Below are 19,144 nucleotides of genomic sequence, written 5' to 3'. Positions count from 1 at the left end.
ATTTTGGAATTAGCCGGGTTAATTCGAAATAAAACTGATTCCGTCCATACGACCAAACTGTTTTTTTCGATTTAAAGGGCTCTTTAATCCGATTTCTGTACTCAACCTCAGCAAGTGGAGTAGAGCTAAAAACATGAGGGGGAAAGGAGTCCAGGAGAGCTGGCTGTATTTTAAAGAATCCTTATTGAGGTTACAGGGACAAACCATCCTGATGTGTAGAAAGAATAGTAAATATGGCAAGCGACCAGCTTGGCTTCACAGTGAAATCCTTGCTGATCTTAAACACAAAAAAGAAGCTTACAAGAAGTGGAAGATTGGACAAATGAGCAGGGAAGAGTATAAAAATATTGCTCGGGCATGCAGGAGTGAAATCAGGAAGGCCAAATCACACCTGGAGTTGCAGCTAGCAAGAGATGTTAAGAGTAACAAGAAGGGTTTCTTTGGGTATGTTAGCAACAAGAAGAAAGTCAAGGAAAGTGTGGGCCCCTTACTGAATGAGGGAGGTAACCTAGTGTCAGAGGATGTGGAAAAAGCTAATGTACTCAATGCTTTTTTTGCCTCTGTCTTCATGAACAAGGTCAGCTCCCAGACTACTGCACTGAGCAGCACAGCATGGGGAGGAGGTGACCAGCCCTCTGCGAAGAAAGAAGTGGTTCGGGACTATTTAGAAAAGCTGGACGTGCACAAGTCCATGGGGCCGGATGCGTTGCATCTGAGAGTGCTAAAGAAGCTGACGGATGTGATTGCAGAGCCATTGGCCATTATCTTTGAAAACTCATGGCGATCGGGGGAGGTCCCGGACGACTGGAAAAAGGCTAATGTAGTGCCCATCTTTAAAAAAGGGAAGAAGGAGAATCCTAGGAACTACAAGCCAGTCAGCCTCACCTCAGTCCTGGAAAAATCATGATTCCTCAAGGAATCAATTCTGGAGCATTTAGAGGAGAGGAAAGTGATTAGGAACAGTCAGCATGGATTCACCAAGGGCAAGTCATGCCTGACTAATCTAATTGCCTTCTATGACGAGATAACTGGCTCTGTGGATGAGGGGAAAGCGGTGGATGTGTTGTTCCTTGACTTTAGCAAAGCTTTTGACTCTGTCTCCCACAGTATTCTTACCAGTAAGTTAAAGAAGTATGGGCTGGATGAATGGACTGTAAGGTGGACAGAAAGCAGGATAGATTGTCGGGCTCAAAGGGTAGTGATCAATGGCTCCATCTCTAGTTGGCAGCTGGTATCAAGTGGAGTGCCCCAAGGGTTGGTCCTGGGGCCGGTTTTGTTCAATATCTTCATAAATGATCTGGAGGATGGTGTGGATTGCACCCTCATCAAGTTTGCAGATGACACTAAACTGGGAGGAGAGGTATCATAGAATCATAGAATATCAGGGTTGGAAGGGACCTCAGGAGGTCATCTAGTCCAACCCCCGGCTCAAAGCAGGACCAATCCCCAATTAAATCATCCCAGCCAGGGCTTTGTCAAGCCTGACCTTAAAAACTTCTAAGGAGGGAGATTCCACCACCTCCCTAGGTAACGTATTCCAGTGATTCACCACCCTCCTAGGTAGATACGCTGGAGGGTAGGGATAGGATACAGAGGGACCTAGACAAATTAGAGGATTGGGCCAAAAGAAATCTGATGAGGTTCAACAAGGACAAGTGCAGAGTCCTGCACTTAGGACGGAAGAATCCCATGCACCGCTACAGACTAGGGACCGAATGGCTCGGCAGCAGTTCTGCAGAAAAGGACCTAGGGGTTACAGTGGATGAGAAGCTGGATATGAGTCAACAGTGTGCCCTTGTTGCCAAGAAGGCCAATGGCATTTTGGGATGTATAAATAGGGACATTGCCAGCAGATCGAGGGACGTGATCGTTCCCCTCTATTTGACATTGGTGAGGCCTCATCTGGGTTACAGGTACTGTGGACGCAATTCGACATTATTGGCCTCCAGGAGCTATCCCAGAATGCTCCCTTGTGACCACTCTGGACAACACTCTTAACTCTGATGCACTAGCCAGGTAGGCAGTAAAAGCCCTGGGGAACTTCTGAATTTCATTCCCTGTTTGGTCACCATCAGCACAGTCCACCATCACAAGAGACCATGCAGTCCTGGATTCGCAGACAAGCTCCAGCATGGTCCGAATGGGAGGTACTGGATCTCATTGCATGTTGGGGAGACGAATCTGTTATGGCAGAACCACGTTCCAAAAAAAGGAACGCAAACACATACACTAAAGCGTCCAGGGCCATGATAGAAAGAAGCTACTGCAGGGACACAGAACAGTGTCGTACAAAAATCAAGGCGCTCAGGCAAGCATACCAAAAAGCCAGGGAGGCGAACGGGCGCTCTGGGTCACAGCCCCATACAAGCTGCTTCTACCATGAGCGGCATGCAATTATGGGGGATGACGACACCACTGTCCGTGCACACCTGCAAGGGGGGAGTAGCACGGAGCGAGGAGGATGAGTTATTGGAGGACGAAGAGGAGGAGGAAGATGACAGTGCACAGGTGGCAAGTGGGGAATCTGTTCCCCCCACAAGCCAGGAACTATTCTTAACGCTGGACCCAATAGCCTCCCCCACTCCCAAGGCAGGCTCGCTGGAGAAGGCACTTCTGATGAGTGAGCGCCTGATCGGAGCCACGCGGTGGGGGGAAACCCAGCCGTGCTGGGCTGTTCGCGTTTAGTTTAAAGGGCTCATCCCTGCTCAGAGTCTCATCGGAGTCACATGGTGTGTGTGTCATCCCAGAGAGCCTGCAGGCCCTCCTTTGAAATGCCAAACCCACCAGGCATTGCTTGCTATGGGAAAGGGGGCCTGGCAGTTTGAAAGCATTGAAATGAATGTGGAAGAAGCAGAACCCCGCATGCCCCTAGGGCTTACCACGGCTGCCTGCAAGCTGAATTCTGTTGCCTGGCCGTATGAGATGGCTTACTCACACCAAAGTGGCAGGCACTTCAGTATAAGAAGCAAAATGAGACCTTGTACAGAAAGAACATAGATTCATAGATTCATAGATATTTAGGTCAGAAGGGACCATTATGATCATCTAGTCTGACCTCCTGCACAATGCAGGCCACAGAATTTCACCCACCACTCCTAAAAAAGACCTCACACCTATATCTGTGCTATTGAAGTCCTCAAATTGTAGTTTGAAGACCTCAAGGAGCAGAGAATCCTCCAGCAAGTGACCTGTGCCCCATGCTACAGAGGAAGGCGAAAAACCTCCAGGGCCTTCCAATCTGCCCTGGAGGAAAATTCCTTCCCGACCCCAAATATGGCGATCAGCTAAACCCTGAGCATATGGGCAAGATTCATCAGCCAGATACTACAGAAAATTCTTTCCCGGGTAACTTGGATCTTACCCCATCTAAAAACCCATCACAGGCCATTGGGCCTATTTACCATGAATATTTAATTACCAAAACCATGTTATCCCATCATACCATCTCCTCCATAAACTTATCGAGTTTATGAGGTCTTCAAACTACAATTTGAGGACTTCAATAGCACAGATATAGGTGTGAGGTCTTTTTTAGGAGTGGTGGGTGAAATTCTGTGGCCTGCATTGTGCAGGAGGTCAGACTAGATGATCATAATGGTCCCTTCTGACCTAAATATCTATGAATCTATGAATCTATGTTCTTTCTGTACAAGGTCTCATTTTGCTTCTTATACTGAAGTGCCTGCCACTTTGGTGTGAGTAAGCCATCTCATACGGCCAGGCAACAGAATTCAGCATGTGCTGTGTACTATGAATTGCCTGTTTCATTGAGAAACAGTGTCCCCTTTGTTCTCTAAAATGCATCTTTTAAAATACTACCCTCCCTTTTCCTCCTCCTGCAGCAAGTGCAAATGTTTCAACACGGCCCCTATCTACTCCATCCCAGAGGCTGGTCCAGATTAGAAGGTGGAAAAAACGAACTTAGGCACGACATGTTTGCCGAGCTCATGCAGTCCTCCCGAACTGATAGGGCCCAGTTGAATGCGTGGAGGCAAACAATTGCGGAGTCGCGTAAGCGTTACACGAACACGAAGAGAGGAGGGACGCGCGCGATGAGAGTAAGTGCAGGATGCTATGGTCAAGCTCATGGGGGAGCAATGGATCTGTATGGTGGATCTAATGTGGGAAAGGCAGCAAGACCACAGGCTGCCGCTGCAGCCCCTGAATAACTGCCCTCCCTCCCCCCCAAGTTCCATAGCCTCCTCACCCAGACGCCCAAGAACACAGGAGGGAGGCTCCGGGGACCCACACACTCAACCCTAGAGGATTGCACAAGCAGCAGAAAGCTGGCATATCCTAAATTTAGATTTGGTTTCTGGACTTGTCCTTCCCCCCTCCTCCTCCTCCACCCCCCTAACCCAATACCCCCTCCCCCCCGTCTAGCTTCTGATTTCTCTCAGTGTTTTGTGCAACAAATAATAAAGAATGGTTTTTAAACAGTTGTGACTTTATTTCCTTTCATATATATAGGGGGCGGGTAACTTCAAGAGAAATAAACACAACTGTCACACCGTACCCTGGCCAGTCATGAAACTGGCTTTCAATGCTTCTCTGATGCGCAGTGCGCCCTGCTGCGCTCTTCTAATCGCCCTGTTGTCTGGCTGTGCGAAATTGGCCTCCCACCCCGCCATAAACATCTCCCCCTTACTCTCGCAGATATTGTGGAGCACACAAGCAGCAGCAATTACAATTGGAATATTGGTTGTGCTGAGATCTAACCAAGTCAGTAAACTGCGCCAGCGCGCTTTCAAACGTCCAAACGCACATTCTACCACCATTCTGCACTTGCTCAGCCTATAGTTGAACTGCTCCTTACTACTGTCCAGACTGCCTGTGTACGGCTTCATGAGCCATGGCATTACAGGGTGTTAGGATATAGATATTCAGGCCTGTCTGCAAAGGCCTGTACTTTAAGAATTTAGGTGTATTCTTATCACTTGGCTAGTTCTAGAGGTATAGAAGAAAGAAATCACTGTCTGCCGGTGTAAGGGCCTTCTCTTACTGTGACAGATTGAGGCCCTGTTCTTAGGCTAAGGCCTTTGGCTAAGCAGCAGAGGCAGCCATAAGCTAGGAAGCGAACAGTCACATCCTCACATTCCAAACTAGTCACATTGAAATAAGGTGCTATTGGGCTGTTAGGCACTATCAGGACAGGATTGTATTCCTATCACCTCCAGAGAAAGGGAAGTGCCTAGAAAATGTAAAAGGAAACTTAGTTTGATAGCATTCTGTCTGGCAAGAACTCACTTATCAATAGCTGGGATGTGAAATCCTCGCTTCTGTGTTGTCTTGTCATTGTAGTTCCCACTTTCCTATTGTTTGTCTGTATAATCTCTGTCTGGTTCTGTTATTGTTCCTGTCTGTTGTATAATTAATTTTGCTCGGTGTAAACTAATTAAGGTGGTGGGATATAATTGGACAATATGTTAGGATTGGTTAGTTAAATTTCAGGAAAATGATTGGTTAAGGTATAGCTAAGCAGAACTCAAGTTTTACTACATAATCTGTAGTCAATGAGGAAGTAAGTGGGTGTGGGTGGGGGTGGCATGGGCATGTGGGTGAGGGAAATGGGAGCAGGGAATGGGGGTAAGGAAGTTGGAATCATGTTTGGCTAAGGGTAGGAATGGGAACAGGGACACAGGTCTAAGGCTCTGTGGTGTCAGAGCTGGGAAGGAGGACACTAAGGAAGGAAACTGGAATCATGCTTGCTGGAAGTTCACCCCAATAAACATCGAATTGTTTGCACCTTTGGACTTCGGGTATTGTTGCTCTCTGTTCATGCGAGAAGGACCAGGGAAGTAAGTGGGTGAAGGAATAAGCCCCCTAACACAGGGTAGGCTGGGTCCCCGAGGATCACTATAGGCATTTCAACATCCCCAACAGTAATTTTCTGGTCTGGGAAGTAAGTCCCTTCCTGCAGCTGTTCAAACAGACCAGAGTTCCTGAAGATGCGAGCGTCATGCACCTTTCCTGGCCATCCCACGTTGATGTTGGTGAAACCTCCGTTGTGATCCACCAGTGCTTGCAGCACCATGGAAAAGTATCCCTTGCAGTTTATGTACTGGCCGCCCCGGTGTTCTGGGGCCAAGATAGGGATATGCGTTCCGTCTATCGCCCCGCCGCAGTTAGGGAACCCCAGCGCGTTAAAGCCATCCACAATGGTCTGCACATTTCCCAAAGTCACTACCCTTGATAGCAGCTAGTCAATGATTGTGCTGGCTACTAGCAGCCCCCACAGTAGATCTGCCCACTCCAAAGTGATTCCCGACTGACCGGTAGCTGTTGGGCGTTGCAAGCCTCCACAGGGCTTTGGCCACTTGCTTCTCAACCGTGAGGGCTGCTCTCATTTTGGTGTCTTTGTGCTTCAGGGCAGGGGACAGCAAGTCACGAAGTTCCATGAAAGTGGCCCTACGCAGTCGAAAGTTTCGCAGCCACTGGGAATCATCCCATACCTGCAACACTATGCGGTCCCACCAGTCTGTGCTCGTTTCCTGGGCCCAGAATCGACGTTCCACGGCATGAACCTGGCCCAACACCATCATGATCTCCCAATCACCACATGCCGTGCTTCTAGGAACATCAGTGTCCATGTCCTCATCACGATTGTGATCGCGCTGTTGTCGCTTCCTCGCCCGGTTTTGTAGGTACTGCACATACTGCTGGATAACGTGTGAGGTATTTACAATGGTGAAAACTGCAGCGGAGATCTGAGCAGGCTCCATGCTTGCCGCGCTATGGTGCCTGCATGGGTAATCTTGGAAAAAAGTCGCGAAACTTAGGAGAGCAGAGTGGCAGCGGAAGAAGTGCTGTTCTGTTCACGATAGCTGAAAAAGGCGGGAAATGGTTGTCTTCTGTAGCTTTCACGGAGGCGGGAGCCCAGGACAGTCAACATGGAGAAGCTCGGTAGTGTGGCAAGAGCGGGAGAGCAGAATTGGCAGCAGAAGGTGTGCTGCTCGGTTCATGATAGCCGAGCAGTTGGCAGCGGAAGCAGTCGACGAGGAAGAGAAAGAGCAGATACTTGTAGAGATTCCCCAGAAAGACGAGAGGAAATGCGAGGTGGATTCATAGTACCAGAAGAAAAGCAGTGCACCGTACTGCACCGTCTGGTGAAAGCAGTATGGCATCTGCACGCTAAAAAGGCGGGAAACGATTGTCTGCTGTGGCTTTCATGAAGGGATCCAGAAACACCTGAGAGAATGTTTTTGCTCCATCATGCAAAATGGAGCTTAACCCAGAATTCCAATGGGTGGCGGGGACTGTGGGAACTGTGGGATAGCTACCCAGAGTGCATCGCTCCAACATTCAATGCTAGCCTCAGAAACACACTGCCAAATACACGCACTTTAGTGGGGGGACACAAGACCGAATGTATAAAATTGCTTCCAAAAATTCGAATAGAATAATTTCGAAATAATTTCGTACTGTAGATGTACCCTTAGCAAACCCTTCTGCTTTACAGCACCGGCTGACAGCCTCTCCAGTCTGAAGAAGTCGGGGTTGCATTGCTCCCTCTGGGTGTGCAAGTCTCCCCCAGGGTCCAGTGCAAGGGCACTCACCGAGGGGAGCTCCTGCATGCGGAAGGCTCCGAGGTTTAGCTCAGCAAGAGTGTGCAACCCCCAAGGGCTGATATACTGAAAGGGTCCCAGGGACCATTACAGAGTGGTGGGAGAGCACCAGGCCAGGGAACTGTGATGGGGGTGTGACGAAGTGGGACTGTTCTTAATTTTTCCTCTGAAGAGTGTGGGGGTGCCTCAGTTTCCCCTAGGCAGTTCTTAAGAATCTAGGGAGTGAGAAAAAAGAAAAGGAGTACTTGTGGCACCTTAGAGACTAACCAATTTATTTGAGCATGAGCTTGGTGTATGATCCTTGCAGAGCCCTGGAGGGCAGGTGTGTGCAGGGGTCTGGACACAGAGAATGGCCGACACCCTGTTTCCTGGCAACTGATGGCCTGGGCCCTTCTCACCCTGCAAGGTGAGAGCTAAAGGGTTGGAGAACAAAGGAATCCGGTGACCTCCTTGGCCTGGGAAAGGGACAAAGCCCAGAGGAGGAGGGGCTGGAGAGAGTTTCAGTTTGGGGCTGGCTGGAGACATGGAGTGAAGGGCAGACGTGGTTGTCTGGCTCACTGCCCCACAAAATGGACCCAGCTGAGGGGTCCTGTTCTCTGCACCTACAAGCTCTGTTTTAGACCATGTTCCTGTCATCTAATAAACCTTCTGTTTTACTGGCTGGCTGAGAGTCCTGTCTGACTGCGGAGCTGGGGGGCAGGACCCTCTGGCTTCCCCAGGACCCCACCTGGGCGGACTGGCTGTGGGAAGCGCACGGAGGGGCAGAGGATGCTGAATGCTTCGAGGTCAGACCCAGGAAGGGGGAAGCCGGGTGAGGTGCGTGTCCTGGAGACAGGCTGCTCCCAGAGAGGAGACTGCCCCAGAGTCCTGCCTGGCTTCATGGGAAGCAGTTGCAGAGCATCGTCCAGGGACCCCGAGACAGGGGTACATCCAGCCGAAGTGACAGAGAATGCACCACACACTCAGAGCAGCTGGGGCAGTGGTTAATTATCCCTGCTGGCAAATGGTGACCCCCTATTTCCAGTCTGAATGACTGACTCCAACTTTTCCACAGTATGCATCCGATGGAGTGAGCTGTAGCTCACGAAAGCTTATGTTCAAATAAATTGGTTAGTCTCTAAGGTGCCACAAGTCCTCCTTTTCTTTTGACTCCAACTAGTGAATCGCAGAGCCCTCTGCTACCAAGTCTTCTCCTTCCCCCCCAGGTACAGAGACTGGGCACATCTTCTCTCAATGGCTGCCCTCTCACTCGCCCTGCAAGGCAGCTTCCCCACTCCTCCAACCAGCAAGCCTCTGACGAAACAGCGCTTTCAAACGTGGACCCGCAGTGGACAGTGTTCAAGTGGAGGTCCCACCAATGCTGTTGACAAGGCAATGCAGCATCCCTGCTCCACGCTACATTCCCCCCTTCGGATGCCGCACGGCACGCTGGGCGCCTGCTCGCTTACATTCGTCCGTGACCCCAGGGCCTTTCCGCCGCCCCCATTCTGGACGGGCACCTGCAGCCTTTGCTCCTACCCCAGGGCCTTGTCTGATGGGGTGCAGTGTGGATGTGTTCTAGCCATGCCAAGCTAGAGCATTCCCCATTCCCTCTGGAGGCCTCAGCAAGCTAGCTGCTACCCCACCCCAGTGATTTCAGAGAGCGCTTCCCCAGCAGACCCCAGAGTGCTTCTAAGATGAAGCTCCAGACATCTTGGGACCCTGTCGGTGAGAGTCGCACACATTATTTCGCAGCACCCCTGCTGTGCCAGGACCGTGCAATACACACAGGATGGCATGGCCCCTGCAGGGGGTGAGGAGAAGGAGCTCTCCATTCAGAGGTGCAAGTCCTGCAGGCCCTGCTGACCCATAGGGGGCCCAGCTCCAGCAAAGATGCTGGACATGCAGTGGTGTACTCTGCTGAATGTGCGGTGCAACACGCAAAGCAAGTTACAGAGAAACACCTGCTGAGGAACCAAATACCGGGATCCCCACTGGTGATCTCAGCCCAGGTGTGAAGGGGCTCGGGAGAGTGTGTGTGTGTGGGGGGGTAACTACCGCCATGGTGACGAGCGACTCATTGCTCAGTGAGAGCAAATGCTGCACCACACCAAATGGCTAGTGCCACATCCTCAGGGCATGCTGGGACGCCGGTGAGGCAGCGAGTCTGGCCCACCCCAGGCACTCGGTACTTGAGGGGGATATCTGGACTCCAGGCAGTTGTATCTGAGGCAGGCTAGCACTGGGAAAGGCCAGTGAGAGGATGTGCACACACAGTGGGGAAGCGACTTCCACAGTCATTTTTGACCACAGCCCTTCAACGTACGACCTCAACGCTGCATGGAGAGGCATTCCAATGTATTTCTTAAGGCCAGGGTTTGCTCTCGAAAGGCGGGGAAGTGATTAAAAATTAGAGCAGGAGCAGCCATTGCTGGCTCTACCCTGCTGGCTGCCAGAGTCTGAGGGCTCCCTGCCCTGGATCAGCTGGGGTGAGCCACCGTTTGAATGCGGCTATCCCAAAGAGACACGGGAGCCCAGCAGCCCAGACTGCTCCCCGTTCCAGCTCCCAGGAACGGGCACAATGGGCATTCTCACCTGCCCCCGCACTCAGCACCCTGAGGAGCACGTCACAAGCTGGTGGGAAAGTGCCAGCCTACGGGGGTCACACTCCCCAGCAGCTCAGGACTTGGTAAGCGCACACTGTCCAGTGTCAGCAGTCCCCCTCAGTGGGCTAACCGGCAGAGCCACTCCAGATGATCAGGGGCTCTGCACCCCTCCTCACACCCCTCCAGCAGAGCTGCTCCTGTGCACACTAGCTAAACCAACCAGCCCCGATGGCGACAGGTCTCCAGAGTGCCCACCGCGGGCACACAGGGCTCCTTGGAAGGGAGACCAGCTGGTCATGGTAACTAGCGCTCCTACAATACACCAGGGAAGGCGAGTGCTAGTGAAGGCAGGGCTTCAAATGGACAGGAACAGCTTGCCAAGGGGCCAGAAGATGGGAACCTCAGATGGCAGCTCAAGGGAATCTGGGGAAATGGGTTGGGCTCTGGCCTTTCCCAGGAATGCGGTCTGCCCAGCACACCTACAAGCCCTCCCCTGCCCGAGCAAGCCCAGCAGTCTTGGAGTAGCTTGTGGAGAAGGACCTAGCAAAAGGGTAGAGTGCGAAGGCCCCTAGAGAACCTCCAAAGCCCACACGGGCCGGCACCATGCCCCACCCCGTGCCAGTTATCGCATGCTGGCAGCCTGCAGCGACCTCGCTAGGCCACTTGGGGAGGGCACAGAACACCCAGCAAGGCCCTTATTCACAATTCCAGCAGGGGGCTGTCACAGCCCACCTGTGCCCAGCACCTGGCGAGTCACACCTGCATGAGGGGTCCGCTGGGGACACACAGCTGCCACCACAGCTCTAGGCAACCCCCGGGAAAAGGAGGAGGTTACTTTGCACCTTCCCTCCTCCCTATGAGGTAGGAAGGCCGGATTCCCATGGGGCAAATCTCCCTGCCACCTCAGGTCCTACAGGGCTTTGGTATGGAGAGTTATCCCAGTGATTTACTGTGCTCCTCTAGTGCGAATCCCAGCACGGCCGCACCCATAGTTAAATCACAAGGACCATATTTCACCAGGCACAGAACTGAAGTGCCATCTCAGTGTGTACCCCGCAAAGAAGCCAGTCTGGCTGCTCCATGCACTTGACTACTCTGCTGTTTCCTGTCCAGTACCAGTGGGCCCACACTCTGCGCAGCTGCGGATTTTTGGACATTTGGCAGCCTTAGGGCTTGTCTACACAGGGAGCTATTACTGGAGAGCTAGTCTGCTTTCAATCCACACCCCTCCCTCCTTCCCATATTGTGTGCATGCTGCATTGGGGGTGCAGGGTCAGCGCAGGCGATCTGGGGCTAGATGGCCCCTGGGTCTGACCCAGCATGGCCAGTCCAATGTTCTTAGACACTGGAGCGAGTCACCTCCCAGCAGAGCACCTGGCTCACCTGACTGGATCACGTAGCAACACTCACTGCAGGTGAGGGGCAGCTAAAGGTCCTGCTGCAGAGCATCACGCTGGACCAGCTGCTCCAGGCTCCAATCCAGCTTCCTACACAGCCCACGCAGGTAAGCAGCTCAGGCCCCCTGAAGGCCATCCCTAGGGTATCGGCTGCTACAAGAGGGGCCAGCCAAGAAAAGATCCAGCTCCAAGCTGCAGGGAGTTGGCTCGCTTGGAGACAGGTTGAGCTGCGCTCACACATGGCGCCAAGTGGCAGCTCGAAAAGCAGATTAAGGATTCAGAGACTTGTGCCCACTGGAGCATGTTACATTGGCGAGTGGAAGCGCTTCGTCAAATTTGCTTATCCTACAGCAGACGGCCGTGGAGAGCCGGAGCAGCGAGACAGTCGCACCCCGGGCCCTACCTTTCTTAGGGTCGCTGCCAGGTCTCTCTCCCTCCTTGCTCTCCTGGTTGGCTCGGTCCTTCTGCTTCTTCTTGTTGGTTGCATCCTCCAGCCCCCGGGACGCTCTCCTCTGGCCTGGGGCATTGGTGCTGCTGGACATTTTCAGGCGTTTGGATGAGACAAACGGCCCGCCGGGGTCAGTGATGGAGTCTGGGTCAGGGGTTCGACGCTTTCTTCCTGGCCCAGCTATCTTGGCGACTCTTTGTGGGCAAACTCTCTGGCAAGGAACAAGTGACCTAGGGAGACAAGAGCACACAAGTGAACGGACGTGGCAGTGGGGCTGGGCTGGAGAAGGGCATGGGCAACAGGTTCTGAGTCAGGCTCATGACAGAGGCCCTGTGAACTTAAAGCCCAGCCATGCCTACAGGATGCCAGGGTACTTCCCAGAGCAGCATGCCAGAACGCCGGCATCCCCCCAGCACAGCCGGAGTGCCTGGCCTGGGCCCAAGAACCCAAGAGTTGACTTCCTGCTGACTCAGAGACGCTGAAAAAGTCGCATTCTAGACTAGGCTCTCAAAGCCTCACTACCAATGGAGAGCAGGATCTCCCGTCGACTTTACCCACCCCCAATGGCGGGCGGGGCACCCTCCTAGCCGATTTTACCCACCCCCAACGGGGAGGCGCCCTCCCAGCCAACTTTATTCACCCCCAGCCCAGGGGCAGCAAAACGTATGAACTGCTGAAAACCTAACAAAGGTGGGGGATTTACCTTCCCCCAAAGCGGCAGGGCTGACTGGGCTGGGCAGAGCCAGACTCACAAAGTGATGCAGACAGAACCCAACCAAGCTAACGGGTGGCAGTGATGCCTGCCCCAGTGGAATCCAAGCTGGCTGGCCAGAGGATGGCTTATCTTCACCCAGGGCTCGGATGTACAAAACGCCCCATGCTCTTCAGACCCTGAGTAACAAAGTCTAACCAGTTGCTTGATGCCAGAGAACATGGGCCTGTCAGTGCTCCTGAGAGGAGCTAGCAGGGCCTGATGCACAGGTGTGCCAAGTCCGTAAAGCCTGGGGAGCATGCATAACGCTGTCTGGCCCCTCATGGGAACAGTGGTCCCCAGAGAAGCCTGCCAGAGCACTGGCTACGCGTGGAGATGTCTCCAGAGGTGAGGGGTGTGAGCAACAGGGGCACTACTTCAGCACACCCATCGGAGCTTAGTGGGGCCGCCTGGCACATGGCCATGGTGGCAGGAGAGCACAGTTTCAGGAGTGGCCATTTAAGTAAACTGGATCCACAAGTACTGGGGGCTGAAGCCTGAAAACAGTGAAGGAAGGAAAGAATCGCTCTGCTCCTGGGACAGCCCAGTGGAACGGATGGAAGCCGCTCGCTCCAGCAAGAGCCAGTCTCTTTTGCCCCTTCTGCAGCCCATGCGCAGAGAGCCTGCCCTCGCCAGGCACACCCTGCTCAGTTACACCAGTGAGCAGCGACTGGGTGCGGTGACGAGACCCCTCGGCCAGGACAGGCAGTGAGGTGTCCTCTGGGCCATGTATCCATCCCGCTCCAGCAGGAGACTCCCTGCCCACACTCTGGTCTTGGCTGAGGTCACCCTGGCTCTCTGGGCTCTGGCTGCCAGACCCTGGTTTCACTTTCACTCTCCAGCACTGAGCTTGGCTGTCCCTGATAACAGGCCCACTCCAGGGACAGGCTGTCTGGAGCAGCTGGGGACCGACCTGTGGCATGTTCAGCGCCAGTCCCTGGGGGCGGGAAGGGGGAGAGCAGCAGCCCAAGAGAACAGCTGACAGTGTGAGTCGGGTAGCAAGCTGCTGGTCACTCCTGGCAGGCCTGCACATGTACACAGGGAGCCCAGTCTTGGAGGTAAAGTCAAAAAGGCTGCAGGCTTCCTGCTGCCTAGCTAGTGACTGGAGCACTCGTGCTCTAGAGATGCCTAAGCCAGCAAGTGCGGACTCCACATGACACCTCTGCACGTTGCAGACACTCTAACCCAAGGACGGCCCAGATCATCACGCTGATGAACTGAGCGCCAGCAATCAAACCTCCACCAAGCCCTCAGAGCAACCAGCGCTGAGTCCCCCCCCCAGCACAGGCGGGTCATACTTAGGCCCTTCAGAAGCCCTGACACAGGTAGAGGAAGGGAATGCAGAACTGGGCACAGCAGCTAACGGTGGAGAGCGGAGTGAGGTGCACTGCCAGGTCGAGCGAGGGATCGTTGCTGGTCCATGCCCAAGCCACTCCCAGCCAGAAGCTACTGCCTCCCGGCAGTGCCTGCCCAGGTCACTTTAACACTCTAAGCCGGCTGCACGAGAGGGAGTTTTCATGCGGTTCCAGCAGGCAGGAATGCTGGGAGCCCTGCTCTAGGCAGGCCACTGGCTGCCACTGCAACCCCACGGCAGCTAGAGCCACGCTGAACAAGGTCCATCTACACTACAGCGCCTAGCACCAGGCTCAGCAATGGTGGCAAGGGTTTTTGGCAGTTTTCCTAGTGTGGCCAAGGCCTGTATGTGAAAAATCCAGGAGGAGCAGGACTGGGCTCCAGCCAAGTGGCCAGTCAGTTGTATTCCCGTCCTGCAGGGGAGATGGCCACCCCCACCCGGGAGCTTCCACAGCAGCTCATGAGGGACGAGGAAGGAAAGCACAGCAATGCCCATACCCCCACCCCCATGTGAGGACTGGCAGTTGCACCCCAGCATTTGTCTAAGCAGTGCAGCCGGGTTTGGCAGTTTATTCTGTGCACGTTCAATAGTGCGTAAGTCACCAAGACACCCCTTCAGCCTGCAAGGAGTTACACCTGGCCTGCTCGTTTGGACCAAGTCTGTGGGGAGGGCAGTGCAATACCCTGCTCCTTGCCTGCCTCTCACACTTGCTCAGCATGTTCACTTTGCTGCCTGCCTGGAAGACCCATGGACAATGGAACATGCACCTTTGGGGTCTAGTCTGCTCCAGAGAGCCTGGGCCTACTCCTAGCTTCTAGGACCCTTTTCAGACACATCCTGGAGCGACGCCAGCCCCTTTTGCTCCATTTCTGCACACTGGCATTTATGGACCATAGGGATAAGTGCCTTAGACACACCTATGAGGTAGGAAGATCAGACTGGAATTGCCTCCTAGAAGTAGCTGAAAGCCCCATATCCAAGTCCCTTCAAGCTGGACCCAAGAAAGCCCTGGAGAATGAGCTGTAGGGAGCACCAGGCGGCACCAGGGAAGGACTAGGCAAGCCAACAGGTCTTTTCTATGTTTCCGCCACCAGAACTCCATCCCCCCGCCTGCTGACACAGGCTCCCCCAGGTTACAGCAGGCCCCACACACCTTGGGGACACAGGACAGAAGCTGCCCAAAGCTTGCTTTTCAGTTGACTGCAGCTGACAGAACTCTCCAACTAAAATCCTTCTAGGCCCTGCACTGCTTCGGACTTGTTCAGCCCCATGCATAGGTGCCATTCTAGTCTGACTGCTCTGATCTACTGCACTTTGTACTCTTCATTCCTTGCCCCACTGGGGATCAGACAGCCTACCCTGCACATGTCCTATCAACTTCACTCTCCACCTCCTGCCTGCTCCTCGGAGGTCTTTATTTGGAAGTCCCGAGAAGGATCCTCCTCCCACATGCACTACTGGGTTGTCCGCGCTACCCCCTGTGCCCCCAGGAGCCTTGCCAGCCACCTCAGGACCACACGCAATGCCACTGACGGGCGACCGCGGGGACCAAGGCTCCAGGCATGCAGCAAGTCCACCCTAGTCTCACAAGAGCAGCACTGGAACCTCTGGCAGCCCACACCGCCTGCTCCCTGGTCTTTGGTTCAGATGCAGAACAGGCTCCAAGGTGGACAAAAGCAGCAGGGAAGCAACTGTGTCCCCAGCAAATGGGCCAGCACCAGCCCCAGGCCCTGCCTAGGCCCCCCCGACAGCCCCGTGAACAGGGTGGCGGGGCCCAGCGCAATGGCTGCCAGGGACTGGAGACAGGTACAGAAGCAGCCCACAGGGGGATGGGGAGGGGAGCCCTTGGGGGACAACACAACCTCCCTCGGGGCAGCCCCCCCGACCCGTGCCAGCTCCTCCCCCCGACCCAGGCCAGCTCCCACCAGCACTCACCGCCCCCCATCTCCCCCAGAGACCAATCTCCCTGTCCCCCCGACACGGGTCAGCTCCCCCCCAGGACTTACCGCCCCCATCTCCCCCAGAGACCAATCTCCCTGCCCCCGCACCAGTCCCCCCAACCTGGGTCAGCTCCCCCAGCACTCCCCACCCCCCCACCAGTCCCCCCGCCCACCGGGCCAGCCGCCCCCACACTCCCCGCCCACCAGACCAGCCCCCCCAATGCTCCCCGCCCCCCCAGCGCTCCCAGAGCCTCCAGACCAGCCCCCCCCAGCGCTCCCCGCCCCCATCTCTCCCCGAGACCAGTTCTCCCTACCCCCGCACCAGTCCCCCCAACCCGGGCCAGCCCCCCCCGCCCCCCGAGACCAGCCCCCCCAGCGCTCCCCGCCCCCCCACCAGTCCCCCCGACCCGGGCCAGCCGCCCCCACACTCCCCGCCCACCAGACCAGCCGCCCCCACACTCCCCGCCCACCCCAGCGCTCCCCGCCCCCCATCTCCCCCCGAGACCAGTTCTCCCTGCCCCCCCACCAGTCCCTCCGACCCGGGCCAGCCCCCCCCAGCACTCCCCGCCCCCCAGAGCATCCCCCGCAGCGCTCCCCGCCCCCCATCTCCCCCCGAGACCAGTTCTCCCTGCCCCCCCACCAGTCCCTCCGACCCGGGCCAGCCGCCCCCGCACTCCCCGCCCCCCAGAGCATCCCCCGCAGCGCTCCCCGCCCCCCATCTCCCCCCGAGACCAGTCTCCCTGCCCCCCCACCTGTCCCCCGACCCGGGCCAGCCGCCCCCACACTCCCCGCCCCCCCAATGCTCCCCGGCCCCACCAGCACTCACCGCCCCCCATCTCCCCCAGAGACCAGTTCTCCCTGCCCCCGCACCAGTCCCCCCAACCCGGGCCAGCCCCCCCCGCCCCCCCAGACCAGCCCCCCCAGCGCTCACCCCCCGGCCCGGCGGCTCCGCGGTTTGTTTTGGTTCGAGCCGAAGTTCCGCGCGGGCGGACTCAGCAGGCGACAGGCCCGAGCCCGTGACGCATTTCCGGAAGCCGGGTCCCGGCTCCACGTGACAGGGGAGCGGGGTGAGAGGACGACAGCGGGGCCGGCCCCGGAAGTGACGCCCTGGTAACGCTGTTCGTGTGACATCATGACGGTGACAGCGCCGACCCCATGACGACAGCAACGGTGATGCCATGGCGACGGGGCCACGCGGGCCCGGGACCCAACCGCGGGCTGGCTCGGGGCGGGGCCCGGGGGGCGCCCGGGGGGACCCGCCGCGCTCGCTCTGAGCTCCTGGGAGCCCGGCCCCCCCGCAACCCCCCCCGGCCCGGCCCCCTCGCAACCCCCGCAGCCCCCCACAGCCCCCCCGCAGCCCCGGCCCGGCCCCCCGCAGCCCCCGGCCCCCCCGCAGCCCCCCCCGGCCCCCTCGCAACCCCCGCAGCCCCCCCCGGCCCGGCCCCCCCGCAGCCCCCGCAGCCCCCCCCCGGCCCGGCCCCCCACAGCCCCCGGCCCCCCCGCAGCCCCCCCCGGCCCCCTCGCAACCCCCGCAGCCCCCCCCCCGGCCCGGCCCCCCCGCGGCCCCCCCCGGCCCCCTCGCAACCCCCGGCCCCCCCGCAGCCCCCCCCCGGCCCCCTCGCAACCCCCGCAGCCCCCCGCCCGGCCCGGCCCCCCCGCGGCCCCCCCCGGCCCCCTCGCAACCCCCGGCCCCCCCGCAGCCCCCCCCCGGCCCGGCCCCCCACAGCCCCCGGCCCCCTCGCAGCCCCCCCCGGCCCGGCCCCCCCGCAACCCCCGGCCGCCCCCGCGGCCCCCCCCGGCCCGGCCCCCGCAGCCCCCGACCGGCCCGGCCCCCCACAGCCCCCCCCCCGGCCCGGCCCCCCCACAGCCCCCGGCCGCCCCCGCAGCCCCCCCCCGGCCTGGCCCCCCACAGCCCCCCCCGGCCCGGCCCCCGCAGCCCCCGGCCGCCCCCGCCCGGCTCCCGCGCCCCGGGTTTCCGAGCCGTCGTGGCGCGCTGCGGCGCAGGGGGCAGGTAAGTCTTATGAGCCATGTGCGTGCCTCAGTTTCCCTGGGCACTTTGTGCAGCTCCGCGCTGCATCCCCGCGGCGGCGCCTGGCGGAGGTGGAAGGAGGCCCCGCCAGCCGGGACAGCCAATGCCCTGCAGGGCGCAGGGGGACAGGACCAGCCGGGGTGGAGCGGGACCCCCAGAGACCGAGGGAAGGCAGGGCACAGCAGGGCTGGGCGGGGCAGCTTGGGCCTTGGCTGGGGGTCGCAGGTGACCCCCTGAGCGCTCCTGGCTGCGGCCCGCTGCCCTGCTCCAGGCGAGGGGAGAGCCCCTCGCGGCAGGCCGCTGGCCGGGAGACGCTGGCGGGAGGCCTGGGAGAAGCAGGGGGGGCTGGCACCTGCGGGCTCGGGGCTATGGGGCCTGGCCTCGTGGAAGGGTGGGGCTGGAGGGTCCAGCAGGCTGCAGGGCAGCGGGTTGAAGGCCAGGGCACTGCACACAGCCCATGACTCCACGACACACGGCCCCAGGGAATGGCTCCCTCAGAACCACCCGATGGGCCTGAAGCTGCAGCAAGAGGCGCAAAAGGCTAGCGTGACCAGACAGCAAGTGTGAAAAATTGGGACAGGGGGGCAATAGGAGCCTATATGAGGAAAAGACCCAAAATCGGGACTGTCCCTATAAAATCCAGACATCTGGTCACCCTACAAAAGTCCCACCCTGCCAAAGGGGCAAGACTCCTTCCTGAGCCCAGCTGGGGTCGTGCCCTGCGGCTCGAGGGCAATGGGCGGCACAGGAACTCCAGCTTGTGTTCCTGGCTGGGTATGCTGCTCCTTGCCCTGTGCCCCCGGCCCAGCGCCAGCCACTCGAGCGCAGCAGGACGGTCTGGGAGCAGCCGGGGAGGCGGAGGCTGCAGATGAAGGGTCTCTGGGCACTTACAGCTCAGGCCCCAGAGTGGTCCCAGCTGGGAGCAGGGGGCTGCCATTGTCAGCCAGAGCACTGAACCCCCAACACGGGGGCAGGCAGCAAAGAGCCCAGGTCACCCACCGCCTCCTGAAGGGCAGGCCCAGCTCATTTCCTGTAGTACCCAGGGCCATAGGCTGGGGCCCTGCCGGGCGTGCGG

The 19,144-nt window shown here is 57.5% G+C and overlaps 1 protein-coding gene across 5 annotated transcripts in view; it reads right to left on the bottom strand.

Moving 5' to 3' along the window:
• USP19 (ubiquitin specific peptidase 19) overlaps positions 1 to 17,174 on the bottom strand; it is a 48,095-nt gene extending 30,921 nt beyond the window's left edge. For 4 of the 5 annotated variants that reach the window (XM_078853530.1, XM_078853529.1, XM_078853531.1 and 1 more), the window contains exon 1: positions 11,951 to 12,177. In XM_078853530.1, the coding sequence (XP_078709656.1) occupies positions 11,951 to 12,089 (139 nt within the window). In that variant the 5' untranslated portion in view covers positions 12,090 to 12,177. Of the gene's footprint in view, positions 1 to 11,950; positions 12,226 to 16,971 lie in introns of those variants that run through there. The other variant, XM_073350848.2, reaches the window with a different exon arrangement.
• Between the last annotated feature and the right edge of the window lie 1,970 nt (positions 17,175 to 19,144).

This window comes from Lepidochelys kempii, chromosome 7 (genome assembly GCF_965140285.1).
Source record: "Lepidochelys kempii isolate rLepKem1 chromosome 7, rLepKem1.hap1, whole genome shotgun sequence".
NCBI classification, from domain to species: Eukaryota; Metazoa; Chordata; order Testudines; family Cheloniidae; genus Lepidochelys; species Lepidochelys kempii.
This window is presented reverse-complemented; position numbering and strand designations above follow the sequence as displayed.